This window comes from Aquarana catesbeiana, linkage group LG09 (genome assembly GCF_042186555.1).
Source record: "Aquarana catesbeiana isolate 2022-GZ linkage group LG09, ASM4218655v1, whole genome shotgun sequence".
Lineage (NCBI taxonomy): Eukaryota > Metazoa > Chordata > Amphibia > Anura > Ranidae > Aquarana > Aquarana catesbeiana.
The window spans coordinates 240,585,012-240,600,348 of record NC_133332.1 but is presented as its reverse complement, the minus strand read 5'-3'; the positions used below and the strand labels follow the sequence as shown (position 1 = coordinate 240,600,348).

Genomic DNA, 15,337 nt, shown 5'->3' with positions numbered 1-15,337 from the left:
GCTGGAGCCAATCACAGTTTGACTTGGCCTTGTGTTTTGGATCATTGTCATGTTGGAATGTCCAAGTACGTCCCATGCGCAGCTTCCTGGCTGATGAATGCAAATGTTCCTCCAGTAATTTTTGATAACATACTGCATTTATCTTGCCATAAATTTTGAGCAAATTTCCTGTGCCTTTGTAGCCCACACATCCCAAAACATCAGCGAACCACCTCTGTGTTTCACAGTAGGAATGGTGTCATGGACACACTACTACCAGACCTGCAACAGGGCTCAGGCGCATCCCCGCCAACAGGTCCCCAGTAACAAACAGACGTGCGCCAATGCGCATATCGCGAAGATCGTGCGCGCGCGCACAGTAACATGGCTTTGGCGCCCAGTGGCCTTTAAGAGGGGCTTCCACCGTTCAGCTCTTGCTGTTTGATCTGCAGCTTCACCTGTGACCTGTTCCTGTAATCTGCATCTGATCACCTTCTGACCTGGCTCTCTGACTACGCTGCTGTCTCCAATCCTTAACCTTGGCTTTCCTTGACCCTGATCCTGTTTGCTTGCCTGCCTGATCTCCTACTACCAGAACTTGACCATTCCTTGCCTGCCGATTCTGTTGATCTGATCCGCTGTGTATGACCTGGCTTGTCTGACCTTGCTTCTGCCTGCTGTGCTCACCCACGTGCGTTTGCTGCTTCTTGGCGCACCTGCATCTAGCTCACCTGCATCCAGCTCACCTGCATCCAGCTGATCTGCATCCAGCTCACCTGCATCCAGCTGACCTGCATCCAGCTCACCTGCTCCCTGCTGACCTGCATCCAGCTTACCTGCAGCCTGCTGACCTGCATCCAGCTTACCTGCATTCGGCACTCCAGCCAGTTCCAGTGCCTCCCAGTGGACATCATCTCCGGTTCCAGAGAATCCACCAGGCACTCATACCCCACTGTACTCCTACGGTCACTGTCCTCAACTCCAGTGATCTGGGAACCAGGGCTGTACGAGAGGTCTCCCTCTGCACGTCAGGCTCACATACGAGGTACGTGTCAAATGGTGTACACCTTTCATCATAGGCCTTCTTGACTCCTCTCCAAATGTAGTGTTTATGGTTGTGGCCAAAAAGCTCAATTTTGGTCTCATCACTCCAAATGACTTTGTGCCAGAAGGCTTGAGGCTTGTCTCTTTGCTGTTTGGCATATTATAAGCTGGATATTTTATGGCATTTGCGTAGTAATGGCTTTCTTTTGGCGACTGCATGCAGCCCTTCTTTCTTCAAATGCCTCCTTATTGTGCATCTTGAAACAGCCACACCACGTTGTCAGAGAGTCCTGTATTTCACCTGAAGTTATTTGTGGGTTTTTCTTTGCATCCCAAACAATTTTCCTGGTGGTTATGGCTGAAATTTTAGTTGGTCTACCTGACCATGGTTTACTTTCAACAGAACCCCTCATTTTCCACTTTTTGATTAGAGTTTGAACACTGCTGATTGGCATTATCAATTCCTTGGATATCTTTTTATCTCCCTTTCCTGTTTTATACAGTTCAACTATCTTTTCCTGCAGATCTTTTGACAATTCTTTTGCTTTCACCATGACTCAGAATCCAAAACATCAGTGCAGCACTGGATGAAAGATACAAGGGTCTTTCAAACTCATTGACCTTTTATATACACACACACTAATTACAAGCAAACAGATCACAGGTGGGGATGGTTACCTTTAATAGCCATTCAAACCCCTTTGTGTCAACTTGTGTGCATGTTATCAGGCCAAAATCACCAGGGTATGTAAACTTTTGATCAGGGTCATTTGGGTAGTTTCTGTTGTGATTATGATTTAAAAACAGTAAACAGAGTTGATTGATAATAAATGGCTTCAGCCAAACACTAACCATGAGCAAAAGAAACATTTTTGTGTTATCATTCATATTCTCTGAAAAAGAAATCATAAATTCTGCTAGGGTATGTAAACTTATGAGAACAACTGTAAGTATAAACACAGAACACCTTCAGACAAAAGCAGGAGACCCCAGTAGCAGACTGTCCATCTCCTACATTGAAGACCATGGAATAGAGATCAATGTGACCAGCTCTTTCAATTAACATGTATAGTTCAGAATCAAACAAGCCAGGAATAGTCTTCATATATTTCTTGAGGGATATTGTTGATAAATATTACTGTCCCATTTTAAGTAATCCAAATCACATCCAAACCACATTCTCAGTGTCAATTAAGTAGTTGACCATTATTTGCCCGGTCATCCTGTGCCCCTAATAGACATAGGGTGACTTAGACATAAGAGGGGCTCTCTAAAGTAAGCTGGGTTCCATGAGCCCCACTCAAAGTGACTCCTGTCAAAACAACTATTAGTCATGCAGCCCCTTATGGAGGAGTGGCAAAAATAAAGCCATTGTTAATGGAAAGCCATAAAAAGTCCTGTTTGCAGTTTGCAAGAAGCTATGTGGTGGACACAGCCAACGTGTGGAAGAAGGTACTCTGGTCAGGTGAGACCAAAATTTAACTTTTTGGCCTAAAAGCAAAACGCTATGTGTGGCGGAAAACTAATATTGCACATCACCCTGAACACATCATCCCCCACCGTGAAACATGGTGGAGGCAGCATTATGTTGTGGGGATGCTTTTCTTCAGCAGGGACAGGGAAGCTGGTCATAGTTGATGGGAAGATGGATGGAGCCAAATACAGGGCAATTTTAGAAGAAAACATGTTAGAGTCTGCAAAAGAATTGAGACTGGGGCGGAGGGTCACCTTCCAGCAGGACAACGACCCTAAACATACAGCCAGAGCTACAATGGAATGGTTTAGATCAAAGCATATTCATGTGTTAGAATGACCCAGTCAAAGTCCAGGCTTAAATCCAATTGAGAATCTGTGGCAAGACTTGAAAATTGCTGTTCACAGACACTCTCCATCCAATCTGAGAGGTAAGCTATTTTGCAAAAAAGAATGGGCAAAAATTTCACTCTCCTAGATGTGCAAAGCTGGTAGAGACATACCCGAAAAAACTTGCAGCTGTAGTTGTAGCGAAAGGTGGTTCTACAAAGTATTGGCTCAGGGGGGCTGAATACAAATGCACGCCACACTTTTGACATATTTATTTGTAAAAAAAATTGAAAACCATTTATCATTTTCCTTTCACTTCACAATTATGTGCCACTTTGTGCTGATTTATCACATAAAATCCCAATAAATCACATTTACATTTTTGGTTGCAACATGACAAAATGTGGAAAATTTCAAGGGGTATGAATACTTTTTCAAGGCACTGTATGTCCAGTGGGTTTAATGAAGGAAAGTGAAAGTGCATTTGCTGCACTTTTGCTTTCACACTCTATGGTGCTAAACTAGTGACCCAATGAATCATCCACATGCTCTGGATTTCCTGCTCTTAACCCCTTTAACTTACAGCTTATGCTATGTGATCTGTGCATTGCCAGTCACGGGTCACATAATGCCCTCTTCTAGTTGAGTGAAGTGGAAGAGACAGAAACTACACCCTGAAACCATGGAACTAGTTGGTGAACATTTATGGGTAAAGAGTCCAGAATAGTTACAATTATCCAGAAATTCGCAAAATTTGGTTAGATTTCTGAGAAACTGAGCAAAATGGCTTCTAACAGGCAATAAAAGTGTCAGAACTTACAGAGTATTCCAGTGAAGACTTCACATCTAGCTGGTGATATGAGGCTGAGCAACCACCAGCAGCTTCGGAGAGTAGATTTTCCTCCAGGTGAGTATCTTGAGACTACGGAAACAGAGAAGACAAAGGGAGAGAAAGTGTGAATGGAGGAGTGAGAGAGGAGGAGAGTAAATGGAGAAGTGAGAGAGAGGAGGGCGTGAAGGAAGAAGTGAGATGGTAGTGAGTGAAGAGAGAGTAGGGATGAGTAAGGGGAGGAGTGAGAGAGGAAGGGGAGTAAGTGGAGAAGTGAGAGAGAGGAAGGAGTGAGTGAGGGATAGGAGTGAGTGAAGGAAGGAGTGACAGATGGGAATGAGTGAAGGGGGGAGTGAGAAAGTAGGGATGAGTAAGGGGAGTAAGCAGAGAAGTGAGAGGAGTGGGAGTGAGTGAAGGGAGGAATGAGAGAGGGGTGTGAGAGAGGGTAGGGATGAGTAAGGGGAGGAGTGAATGAGGTAAGGCATGAGTGCAGGAGGAGAGAGGGGAGGGGAGGAGTAAGACAGAGAGGAGTGAGTGAGTGATTTGAGGAGTGAGTGAGAGGAAAGCCAGACAGAAGAAGGTAAACAGAGAAAATAGAAAATGATAGATAGAAAATGATAAAGATAGAAAATGAGAGTAATAAAATGATAAAGAAGAGAAAGAGGGAAAGGTTGAAATAAGAAAAAGCTGAAAGAAAGAGTATTGAGACAGCAATTGATAAAATATGAATACACAGAACACGGGCTGTGTTCAGTATTAACACTCACAGAAGTTTCCACTGAACTATCAGCCACTTGCTGGACTACAGGAAATATCTTCTTTCTAGCCTCACCAGCAGGTTCACGGTCACCATCACTAATGCTGGTGGTTGATGTGTTTTTACTATCTTCCAGCTTCACGTCTCTAAGGAGTTCATTCACAGAGCTTTCTCTCCGGTCATCAGACATCAAAATATCTGGCGCTCTTTCTAAAACCTGGACTTCAATGACTGTTCCCAGTGACTTGCTTTTATTGGAACCTAAGTGCACTGAATTTTGGCCACGACTGTAGTAGGCTGACTGTTTTGCTGGAATCAAGACCTGCAAAAGAGTGACAAAGTACACATATGAGAGAAAGGATTATAGGCCCTGTTGTAATATGGGTTCATGGCCAACAGTAGCACCATCAAAATAAAAAATATATATTTGTAACTGCACTTCATATATATTCATGAGAAATGTCCTAATGCAAACGCACAGGCCCTTTATCAGTACAGAAACAGGTGCATACAAGCTATTACCTCCTGTGTAGTGTCTGGTGAGCCTCAAGAACATGGCGCTCAGCCTGGGAAGTCTCTGCAAGCCTCCATATACAATCCATGCAAAAAGGGAGATTGGCTGCTGCCATGGAGGTCTGCTAAAACATCATTTTATTAATGCAGGTGAACAACAGTCAAAAAAGCCAACGTGTTTCAGCCATTATTTGCATTAATAAAACACTGTTTTAGCTGACCTCCATGGCACCAGCCTTTCTCCCATTTTGCACCTTTATCAGTACAGGCCCAATCATGATGCTAGTGCCACAAAGCTTTTTTTTTTTTAGCAGAAGCTTTTTGACTTCTGACTCTCTCTCTTAATAAACATACCAAGCAGGGAGGGAGAGAAGGAGGTGGGAAAAGTCAGACCTTACACGTTCAATTCTGAGTGTAAATTTGAATTTCAGTTCCTGAGCACTATAAAAAGATGCTTTGTCAACACAGCAGCTAAGTGGAACCAGGTAAATGTGTGAAAAAAAAACAAACAACTGAGCTCCATTCTAAATATATACGGTGCCTTGAAAAAGTATTCATACACCTTGAGATTTTCCATATTTTGTCATGTCACAACCAAAAACGTAAATGTATTTCATTTTCATTCTATGTGATAGACCAACACAAAGTGGCACATAATCTTGAACTGGAAGGAAAATGATAAATGGTTTTCAAATTTTTTTTACAAATAAATATCTGAAAAGTCAATACTTTGTAGAACCACCTTTCATTGCAATTATAGTTGCAAGTCTTTTTGGGCATGTCTATACCAGCTTGGCACATCTAGAGAGTGAAATGTTTGCCAATTCTACTTTGAAAAATAGCTCAAGCTCTGTCAGATTAGATAGAGAGCATCTGTAAGCAGCAATTTTCAAGTCTTGCCACAGATTCTCAATTGGATTTAGGTCTGGACTTTGACTGGGCCATTCTAACACAGTATGTTTTGATCTACACCATTCCATTGTAGCTTTGGCTGTATATTTAGGGTTGTTGTCCTGCTGGAAGGTGAACCTCCGCCCCAGTCTCAAGTCTTTTGCAGACTCTAACAGGTTTTCTTCTAAGATTGCCTTGTATTTAACTACATCCATCTTCCCATCAACTCTGACTAGCTTCCCTGTCCCTGCTAAAGAAAAGCATCCCCACAACATGATGCTGCCACCACCATGTTTCATGGTAGGGATGGTGTGTTCAGGGTGATGTGCAGTGTTAGTTTTCCATCACACATAGCGTTTTGTTTTTAGGCCAAAAAGTTCAATTTTGGTCTCATCTGACATGTTGGTTACAACATGACAAAATGTGGAAAATTTCAAGGGGTGTGAATACTTTTTCAAGGCACTGTAAATATAAAATGTTCATGTTCAATGCTTAAGTTACCTGACATGTAAAAATATTTTTTAAAAAGCTGTACTTTTTCGTTTTTAAGATAACAAAGAAAACATATAAAGAAATTTTATGTTCCTTTTGGGGCATTTGTAAATGCTGGCAGACATATCTACAGTATATTCTCTTACATAACCTCCTTACCTCATTATGGATATAGGAGTCACAGCCATAACACCAGACAGACAAATCAGAGAAGCTGAGTACAAGATTGTGACCAGACGAAACTCCATGAGACATCATGTGCTGAGAGACATACCTCCCACACAGAACCTGAAAGACAGAAATTAACCGTCACTTTACAGCATGAGATATCCACCATTTATTAGCTGAGAGGGAGACCTTCCTCACCACATAACATGTCAGGCACACCCAGTTCTCTATGTCTGTACCACAAGCAGCACACAGCTGTGTCACATTCAGCCCACAAGGGGGCAGCTCACACACTGACTCCAGATGAGGACACGAGGCCAGTGGCGTCACTGTAAATATCTCCCCCTGGAAACGAGAAATGGAAAGTGAAACAAAAGGACAATGCTAATTGTTAATAGCCAAGTTACATGAAACATAAAGAAAACTTTCAGCAAAAATAAATCCTCAGGAACTTGTGCATTTGTATTGCAATTGCACTGAAGGTTACCAATCAGTTCCCAGCAGCTGAGTCTTAAAATCAATGCATTTTCTGACTATAAGGCTGGGTTCACACTAGTGTGACAAATGCTCCGACATTGGGAGCTCATGTTGCATGACGTGTGAAAATCAATGTTTCCCTATGGGAGCCATCCTAACTGGTCCAACACAAGTCGTTCAGGCTTTAGAAATGCTCCCTAAACTACTTTGGTCCGACTTTGATCCTACTTCAGCCGATTGACTATCACTGAAGTCGGATCAAAGTCGGATCGCCGTCTCGCATGATACGACTTTGGCATGCGACTTGTGCTCAGATGATCTTGAGGGGGAACTCCGTGCCAAATTTTAAATAAAAAACCGGCATGGGTTCCCCCTCCAAGAGCATACCAGGCCCTTGGGTCTGGTATGGATTTTAAGGGGAACCCCCTACGCCGAAAAAACGCGCCCCCCCCAAATCCATACCAGACCCTTATCCGAGCACGCAGCCCGGCTGGTCAGGAAAGGGACGAGCGAGCACCCCCCCCCTCCTGTACCATACCAGGCCGCATGCCCTCAACATGGGGGGGTGGGTGCGCTCCCCACCCACCCCAAAGCACCTTGTCCTCATGTTGATGAGGACAAGGGCCTCTTCCCGACAACCCTGGCCGTTGGTTGTCGGGTTCAGCGGGCGGGGGCTTAGCGTAATCCCATGCTGTTTTTTTATTTTAAATTTGGCGCAGAGTTCCCCCTCAAGATTCATACCAAATACAGTGCCTGGTATTGGCGGGGATCCAGATCACGTCCCCGTTCATTGAAAGTCGGACGTATGTCAGCTTTAAGTCGCAGGGCAAAGTCGGATCCAAAGTAGGACGGCTGTCGCGTCGCACCAGTGTGAACCCGGCCTGAGGGCTTGCTTATGCATTGCACTACAGGTGTGTGCAATTGATAGTTGATTGCTGGGAGAGAACAGAATGTTACCAAATATAAAGCTCATTCAATTAGGATACACGTAGGATGCCATTGCTATCCACGCCTCCTGAAAATGCCTGGTTGTCATACTTTGGAGTTAAACAACAAAAGGGTATCCCCCTAAATAGACTTTTAAGGCACTCAAATAGTTTAGAGAAAAGACATATTTTATTAAACATAATGTACATAATAAAGATAAAATATATTGGAATGATTACAGTTACTGTGTATAAAGTACAAAATGACCACAATGATTGACAGTAAGTTTCTTGTAGTTCACACTATGCGTTTCAGAGATCTATGTCTCCTTCTTCAGGGTATCCCTTACTATAAAATATGTCTTTTCTATAAACTATTTGAGTGCCTTACAAGTCCATTTAGGGGATACCCTTTTGTTGTTTAGTCAATTGTGGCACCTTACAGAGACACCCTCACCGATATAATTATTACTTTGTAGTTATTACTTTCTGAATGAATGCCCCTGAACAAGTATAGATATAAAGAGTTCTGTCTTTTCCCAGACTTTTATTACATGCTGTTTGAGGTCTATGCAATGCCAGGCAACAAACATTTGAAGGAGACCATAGTGACAGACTGCATATTCCTCTAATGATAGGGATACCTTACCAAACTATATAGAAAAACAAAGTTTGGAAAACAGTATGGATGGATATGATTATTTACATCAAAGCACAACTGAAGTCTCTTTGAAAAGAACGAAAACATATCTCGAGTTTGGTCAAACAGTAAGTGCTGCAAGTCTTACCATTGCAGTGGTCTTCAGCTGCAGAGTGCATATTAGGGGGACAGCCTGCTCTATGGCCTCTGAATCTTCTTTAACACATAAACCAACCGTGAGACTTGCAGCAATTGCCAGTCCAATGCATTGAAGTGTAGACAACTGGCCTTTAAGATGATAATCACACAATAAAGTGTGTAAAAACATTATCATGTCCTTTTAAATAGGAGCGGAAATCTGAAATTATGCACCCCCCAAAAAATATTATTTTTTTGTCATACTTACCTGTAAAATCCTTTTGAGTACATCACGGGACACAGGGTGAGGTTATTATTCCTTACTTACTGGGACAACCCAGAGCAATAGCCTTGAGGGGAGGGAGACACGATGCCAAAACAATATCCATCAAACCTATACGGCAGCCCGCAGTACACTGCAACCGAAAGCCGAATCCTTGGCTGCTCGAACATCCACTTGATAACATTTTGTAAATGTATGTATTGAAGACCAGGTAGCAGCCTTACAAATCTGAGCCACAGATACCTGATGGTGAAAAAACCAGGAGGTTCCTACACCCCTGGTAGAATGAGCTCTCACCCTGAAGGGAGGAGCTTTACGTTTCAGAACGTAGACCTGAATGACCAATTGACGGACCCAATGGGCAATGGAAGTCTTGGAAGCTGCCTGCCACTTCTTGGGTCCTTCTGGTAAAACAAAAGGAGTCTGATCTCTGCAGATCTAGACAAATAAACTCTGACTGCACGCACTACATCGAAGGAGTGCAGTCGTCTCTCTTCCGCCAAATAAGGCTGAGAAAAAAAGAAGGCAAAATAATGTCCTGTTTCAAATGAAAGGCCAACACCACTTTTGGCAAAAAGGATGGAACAGGTCGTAACACGACCCTGTCGTGGTGAAGGATCAAGTATGGTTCCCTGCACGAAAGGGCCGCCAACTCCGACACCCTTTTAGCCAAGGTGATGGCCATCAGGAAGGATAGCTTGCTTGACAGCAAGACTAATGGAATTTTCTTAATAGGCTCAAACAGTTGCTTCTGTAACACAGACAGTACCAGGCTTAAGTCCCAAGTACACATAGGTGACCTAATGGGGGGAAGCAAACGAGTTACCCCCTACATAAATATTCAGATCAGTCAATGGGAGGCTAAGGGCCTTTGGAAAAATACTGACAAGGCCGAAATCTGACCCCTGATTGTACTCCAAGCCAATCTGATTTCCACAGCCGACTGTAGAAAAGAGAGAATTCTCACAATCATGTATTTCAGAGGATGCCATTTTCTAGCTTCACACCAAGCAATATAGGCTTTCCAGATCCAATAATAGATCTTCCTAGTGACCATTTTTCTGGCATTCACTAGGGTAGACACCACCGGTCCCGAGATACTGCGGTTCTTTAACTCCCAGGCTTTAATAGCCATGCCGTCAAATTTAGAGACTGTAAATTGGGGTGGAATATAGGACCTTAAGACAGTAGATAGGGGCAGCGCAGAAGCGTCCATGGCCCGTCTATTGCCAATCTCACGATCTCTGGGAACCAGGGCCTTCTGGGCCAGGCTGGTGCCACCAGGATGACTGGAACCCCCTTTCTCCGAATCCTGCGCAACAAATCTGGAAGGTGAGGGATCGGGGGGAAAGCATAAACCAGGGAGAACTGGTTCCATGGAACTACTAGAGAATGTGTTCTGATTGCCAAGGGATCCCTTGTTCGGGATACAAACTGCTGTAGCTTGTTGTTGAATCTGAATGTCAATAGATTGGCCTCTGGCTGTCCCCAACGCTGGGCAGATTTCCCGAAACACGTTCGGGTATAGGGACCATTCCCCCCGGGCAGATCTGCTGGTGGCTGAGATAATCTGCCTTCCAGTTCTCTACTCCCGGGATATGGACCGCTGATAAAACCAGCACATGTCCCTCTACCCAGGTTAATATGTGGTTCACCTCCTCCTGATTTGAACGGCTCCAGGTACCACCCTGGTGGTTGATATAGGCCACTACAGTGGCATTGTTGGACTGAACCCTGATGGGGCAGTCCTGAAGCTCCACCATCCAGGACCGTAGGGCCAGATGTACCGCCCATAACTCCAGGATGCTGATTGGCAGGCTCTGCTCTGCCTTTGACCATCTCCCCTGAGCTGTGAGCTCCTCTAGGGTCGCTCCCCAGCTGAGAGACTGGCGTCTGTGGTCAGTACTCTCCAAGACACTGGGAGGAGCATCTTCCCTTTTGCAGGTTCCGATCCTGCAACCACCAGCTTAGGCTTAAGCTTCCCCTGGGAGATAAGGACGTGGGGTAATCCAGGGCTTGTGCTCTCCTGGTCCGTTTACAATAGTTTTTATTGAAATATTTAAAAAAAAAAAAAACAAGTACACGTTTCCATTATATAAGCATAAGAGAGCTTAAAGGAATACACCAGTATGGTATAAAGATACATATAAGCTCAAAAGGTTTTAAAAGTAATATACCGTATTTATCGGCGTATAACACGCACCCCAAGTTTAGGAGGGAATTTTAAGGAAAAAAAAACTTTTAGGAGGGAAGTTGAAGGGAAAAAAACTTACATTTAAATGCCCATCATTGCAGCCTTCTCAGTGCAGCCTTGCCCCAGTGCAGCCATGTCAGTGCAGCCATGTCAGTGCAGCCTTGTCAGTGCAGTCTTGTCAGTGCAGCCTTGTCAGTGCAGTCTTGTCAGTGCAGTCTTGTCAGTGCAGCCTTCCCCAGTGCAGCCTTGCAGGCATGTCAGTGCAGCCTTGTCAGTGCAGCCATGTCAGTGCAGCCTTGTCAGTGCAGCCTTCCCCAGTGCAGCCTTGCAGGCATGTCAGTGCAGCCTTGCAGCCTTCCCCAGTGCAGCCTTGCAGGCATGTCAGTGCAGCCTTGTTAGTACAGCCTTCCCCAGTGCAGCCTTGCAGGCATGTCAGTGCAGCCTTGTTAGTGCAGCCTTCCCCAGTGCAGCCTTGTCAGTGCAGCCTTCCCCAGTGCAGCCTTGTCAGTGCGGCGCTCGAGTGAAGCGGAAAGTGGCCGAGAAGAGCCGAGGACCGGCTCTGTGTATTTTGGCGCCGGCGGCACCATTTTCAAATCGCGGTCGGCGATTTTGAAGATCTGACAGGTCAGGATCGCAGGGGATCGGCGTATAACACGCACCCGCGATTTTCCCCTGATTTTAAGGGGAAAAAGTGCGTGTTATACGCCGATAAATACGGTATATGCATGTATTTAAATGAGTAATTCTCATATAAAACTTAGCTCTAGAAAGAAATATATCATAAGTATTTTGCCGTATTTAGAGGGCATATACTTACTTATTTTACTATACTAATTTTAAATATTAAATATCTTTTAAAGACTAACCAACTGGCTGTTCTAAAGATACCTGTACCTGTGTCTCCAAGAGGGATATCCCAAACAAAAAGAAAAAGCAAAAAAAAAAAACAAAAAAAAAAGATTAATAGTATTTTATAAGATATCCGATAGGTATTCAATCCAGGGCTTCCATATTTTGTCAAAATAATTTTGTTTGTCAAGCAATATTGCTGAATGACATTCATTAATCATAATCCATGACAATTTATTTTTTACCAATTCAAGAGGAATTATAGGAGCTTTCCAGGACCTGGCTATAGCAATCCTAGCAGCAGCAAATATGAAGGCTATAAGGCTATATATGAAGGCTCTCCTGTTCCAAGCTGACAAGATGTTTTGTTGTATAGGCCTGGAATGGAATTGAGTGTATGGAATTGAGCATAGAGAATTGCCTCAAAGGAGGACACCATCCTTCCCAGAAGACTCAAATAGAGCCGAATGGAGGGTTGCCTGGTGCCCCTTACCTGACGCACCTGATCCTTCAGGGCACAGATCTTTATGGGTGGCAGAAATACCTTTGCCTGGACCGTATCCAGGATCAGACCTAGATACTTGAGACTCTGAGCTGGTCTTAAGGCAGACTTTTTGGTATTTATGACCCAGCCCAAGTTTTCTAAATACTGCACTGTGCAGGCAAGCCTGTGTTCCAGGGCCTGTAGTGAGTGATCTCTGAGCAGTAGGTCGTCCAAGTATCCAAGCACCAAGATCCCCTGGACCCTTAAAAGACCCAGTACAGGTGCTAGGATCTTTGTAAACACCCGAGGTGCTGTGGCAAGCTCGAAGGGCAGTGCCACAAACTGGAAATTACCTTCCTCTACTGCAAATCGCAGGAACCTCTGATGAGGCTGAAAGATACGTACGTGTAAATACGCGTCCTTGATATCGATGAAGGCTAAGAGGTCTCCCATCTGGAGTGAGGCTACTACCGAGCAGACTGACTCCATCCTGAAGGATTGGATTAACAGATGTTGGTTCAGGGATCTTAGGTCAAAGATTGGTCTTATGTCTCCATTTGGTTTTAGAACCGTGAACAGGTTTGAATAAAACCCTGTGCTTCTTTCGGACACCGGAACACGTATGATCACTCCCTGATGCACTAACTGCTCTAGTGCTTCAAACAATAAGTTTCATTTTTGGAGGATCCACAGGAACATTGGATCTTAAAAACCTCTGAGGAGGAAACCTCCGTAATTCTAGCTTGTAACCGCGGTACACTGTTGAGGTCACCTACTCGTCCTGCACCACTGTTCTCCAAATGTCCACAAATTGGAGCAGCCTTACCCCCACCCGATAGAGTGGGGGTGTCCCCTCAAAAGGAAGGCTTGGTGCCGTGTTTAGAAGAGTTCTGGACCCAGGGTTTTTTCTGGCCCTAGCCTTGTGGCTTGCCCCTGGCTCTAGCGCCCTGTTGGCGGTGGGACTGCCTTGGCGCTGAAATACCGGAGGACGTTTTAAACGAAGGACGCCTGGTCCTTCTCTTTACAGGAAGTAAAGAACTCTTTCCTCCAGAAATCTTTTGGATGTACTTGTCCAGATCATCACCAAACAAACGTTCTCAATGGAAGGGGAACCCTGTCAATAACCTCATACAGGGAATCTCGGCTGACCAGTTCCTAAGCCACACAAGTCTGTGCATGTGTACAGACAGGAGAGCCAAATGAGAAACCTGCTGTATAGAATCTTTTAAGGCTTCAACAACAAAACACAGCGCTTGAGGAATATCTGCCCCGTTTTCAGCAAGATCATCCTCCTGGTTAGGCCTGTCAGGCCATCTGACCTGATCCTTTAAGTACTGGCAGACTCCAATTGCTGCGACAGCTGGCTGAATAGCTGAACTGGTCAAAGAAAAGGAAGCCTTTAATAATGACTCTAGTTTCTTGTCAACAGGGGCTTTCAAGCCCTGTGTGTTATCCACTGGACAAGTTAAGTATTGGTTTAAGGAAGAGGCTGGCATGCTCCATTTCTTAACAAACTTTTCCTCAGAGTGATATAAAAGGGGAAACCTCTTAGAAGGAATGAAAATCTTGTCAGGATGTTCCCAATCAGCATACATCACCTTTTCCAACAGCGGGTGCAAGGGGAAAGCCTGTGCAGCCTGAAGAGGCTTCAGGGACCCCAAAGAGGACAAAGGAGGCTCAGAAACCTTTGCAGGAGGTAACTTAAAGGCAGAGCGAACCATCTCGGTAAGAGTCTGGATCAAAAGCCTCTGCGACTGAGAGGCTTATACCAACTAGACATCTTCTGGCCCAGATTCCTCAGAAGCAGACTCGTCTGCCGGGCCATCTCCTAAGTCCTTAGCATCTAGCTCTTCCCCTTCCTCAACCCATTACTGCTCCAAAATAGGAGGTTCAGGGTGGGGATCTGTCACGCTTCTTGCCACCTTATGGGATGGAGGCAATCATATCAGCAATCCTGTGCTCTAACCTGGCTAGGGCTAAGGACAGTTCATCCCTGGTGATAAAGGGTGAAGCAGCAGCGTTGACTGTAGGCACAAAACCAGACAGGCGCAGCGGCTCAGCTTGCCTGGAAGTCTCTGGTCTCTCAGGGGATATAACACTAGGGTTACAACTAGGCTCCTCAGGAGCTGCTGATGACATAGGTGTGCCTTTACCCGCTCCTCTTTTTTTAAGACATTACAAGCCACAAAAAGGGAGTACCTGGGTTTAGTATTTTACCCCAGAAGGGAGACCATTTAATAGAGCTCACCAAGCCCCTATGCAACAATCTTGCTAAGCACTTTAGCCTGCCAACCAACACCTGGTGACTCACGTGACCCAAGTAAGGAGGAATGAGTTGCTATAAAGTGAATGATACAATGCCTACTCTGTGTCCCACAGCTGTCCCCTGGAAGCGCCGCATGTCAGCCATTTACTGTTTAAATAAGATAGCTGTGTGCTGGGACGCTCTGCGCATGCGTGCTGAATCCTCATGCGCCATCTTAGAGCTACAGCGCATGCGCGGCTCAGTGTACACACAACATACTGCGTGGCAAGCCACGTGTGCAATGGCCGCCAGTAGCCACAAACGATCATGCACTCTGGTAAATGCACGTGCGCCATGGCGAACCAACCTCTGTGCGCGGACTCTCCATATGGTAAAACAGCAAAAGACATCAGGAAAAAGGTACTCCAATTCAAACACCAGCAGCTAGCCCAAACTCCCCCCTCCTGTCACTGCTACACAGGTGTCCAGCCTTAGCTAGATCAACAGATTGTTACACACACGAGCCACCCCACAATAAGTAAATAAGGGGGGATTTCACTTACCTGTCCAGGCACAGGGCAACCTTAGAAACTAAGAGCCCAATCTTGATTCATCACGGCGGGTT

General features: G+C 44.8%; 1 protein-coding gene across 3 annotated transcripts in view; it reads right to left on the bottom strand.

Annotated features, from left to right (window-relative positions):
• HDAC6 (histone deacetylase 6) overlaps window positions 1-15,337 on the bottom strand; it is a 159,567-nt gene that overhangs the window by 29,604 nt on the left and 114,626 nt on the right. For all 3 annotated transcript variants that reach the window (XM_073600035.1, XM_073600036.1, XM_073600034.1), the window contains exons 27-30: window positions 6,675-6,821; window positions 6,468-6,596; window positions 4,423-4,734; window positions 3,647-3,748 (exon numbers count right to left, since the gene is read on the bottom strand). In XM_073600035.1, coding sequence (XP_073456136.1) covers window positions 3,647-3,748; window positions 4,423-4,734; window positions 6,468-6,596; window positions 6,675-6,821 — 690 coding nt within the window. The remainder of the gene's footprint in view (window positions 1-3,646; window positions 3,749-4,422; window positions 4,735-6,467; window positions 6,597-6,674; window positions 6,822-15,337) is intronic.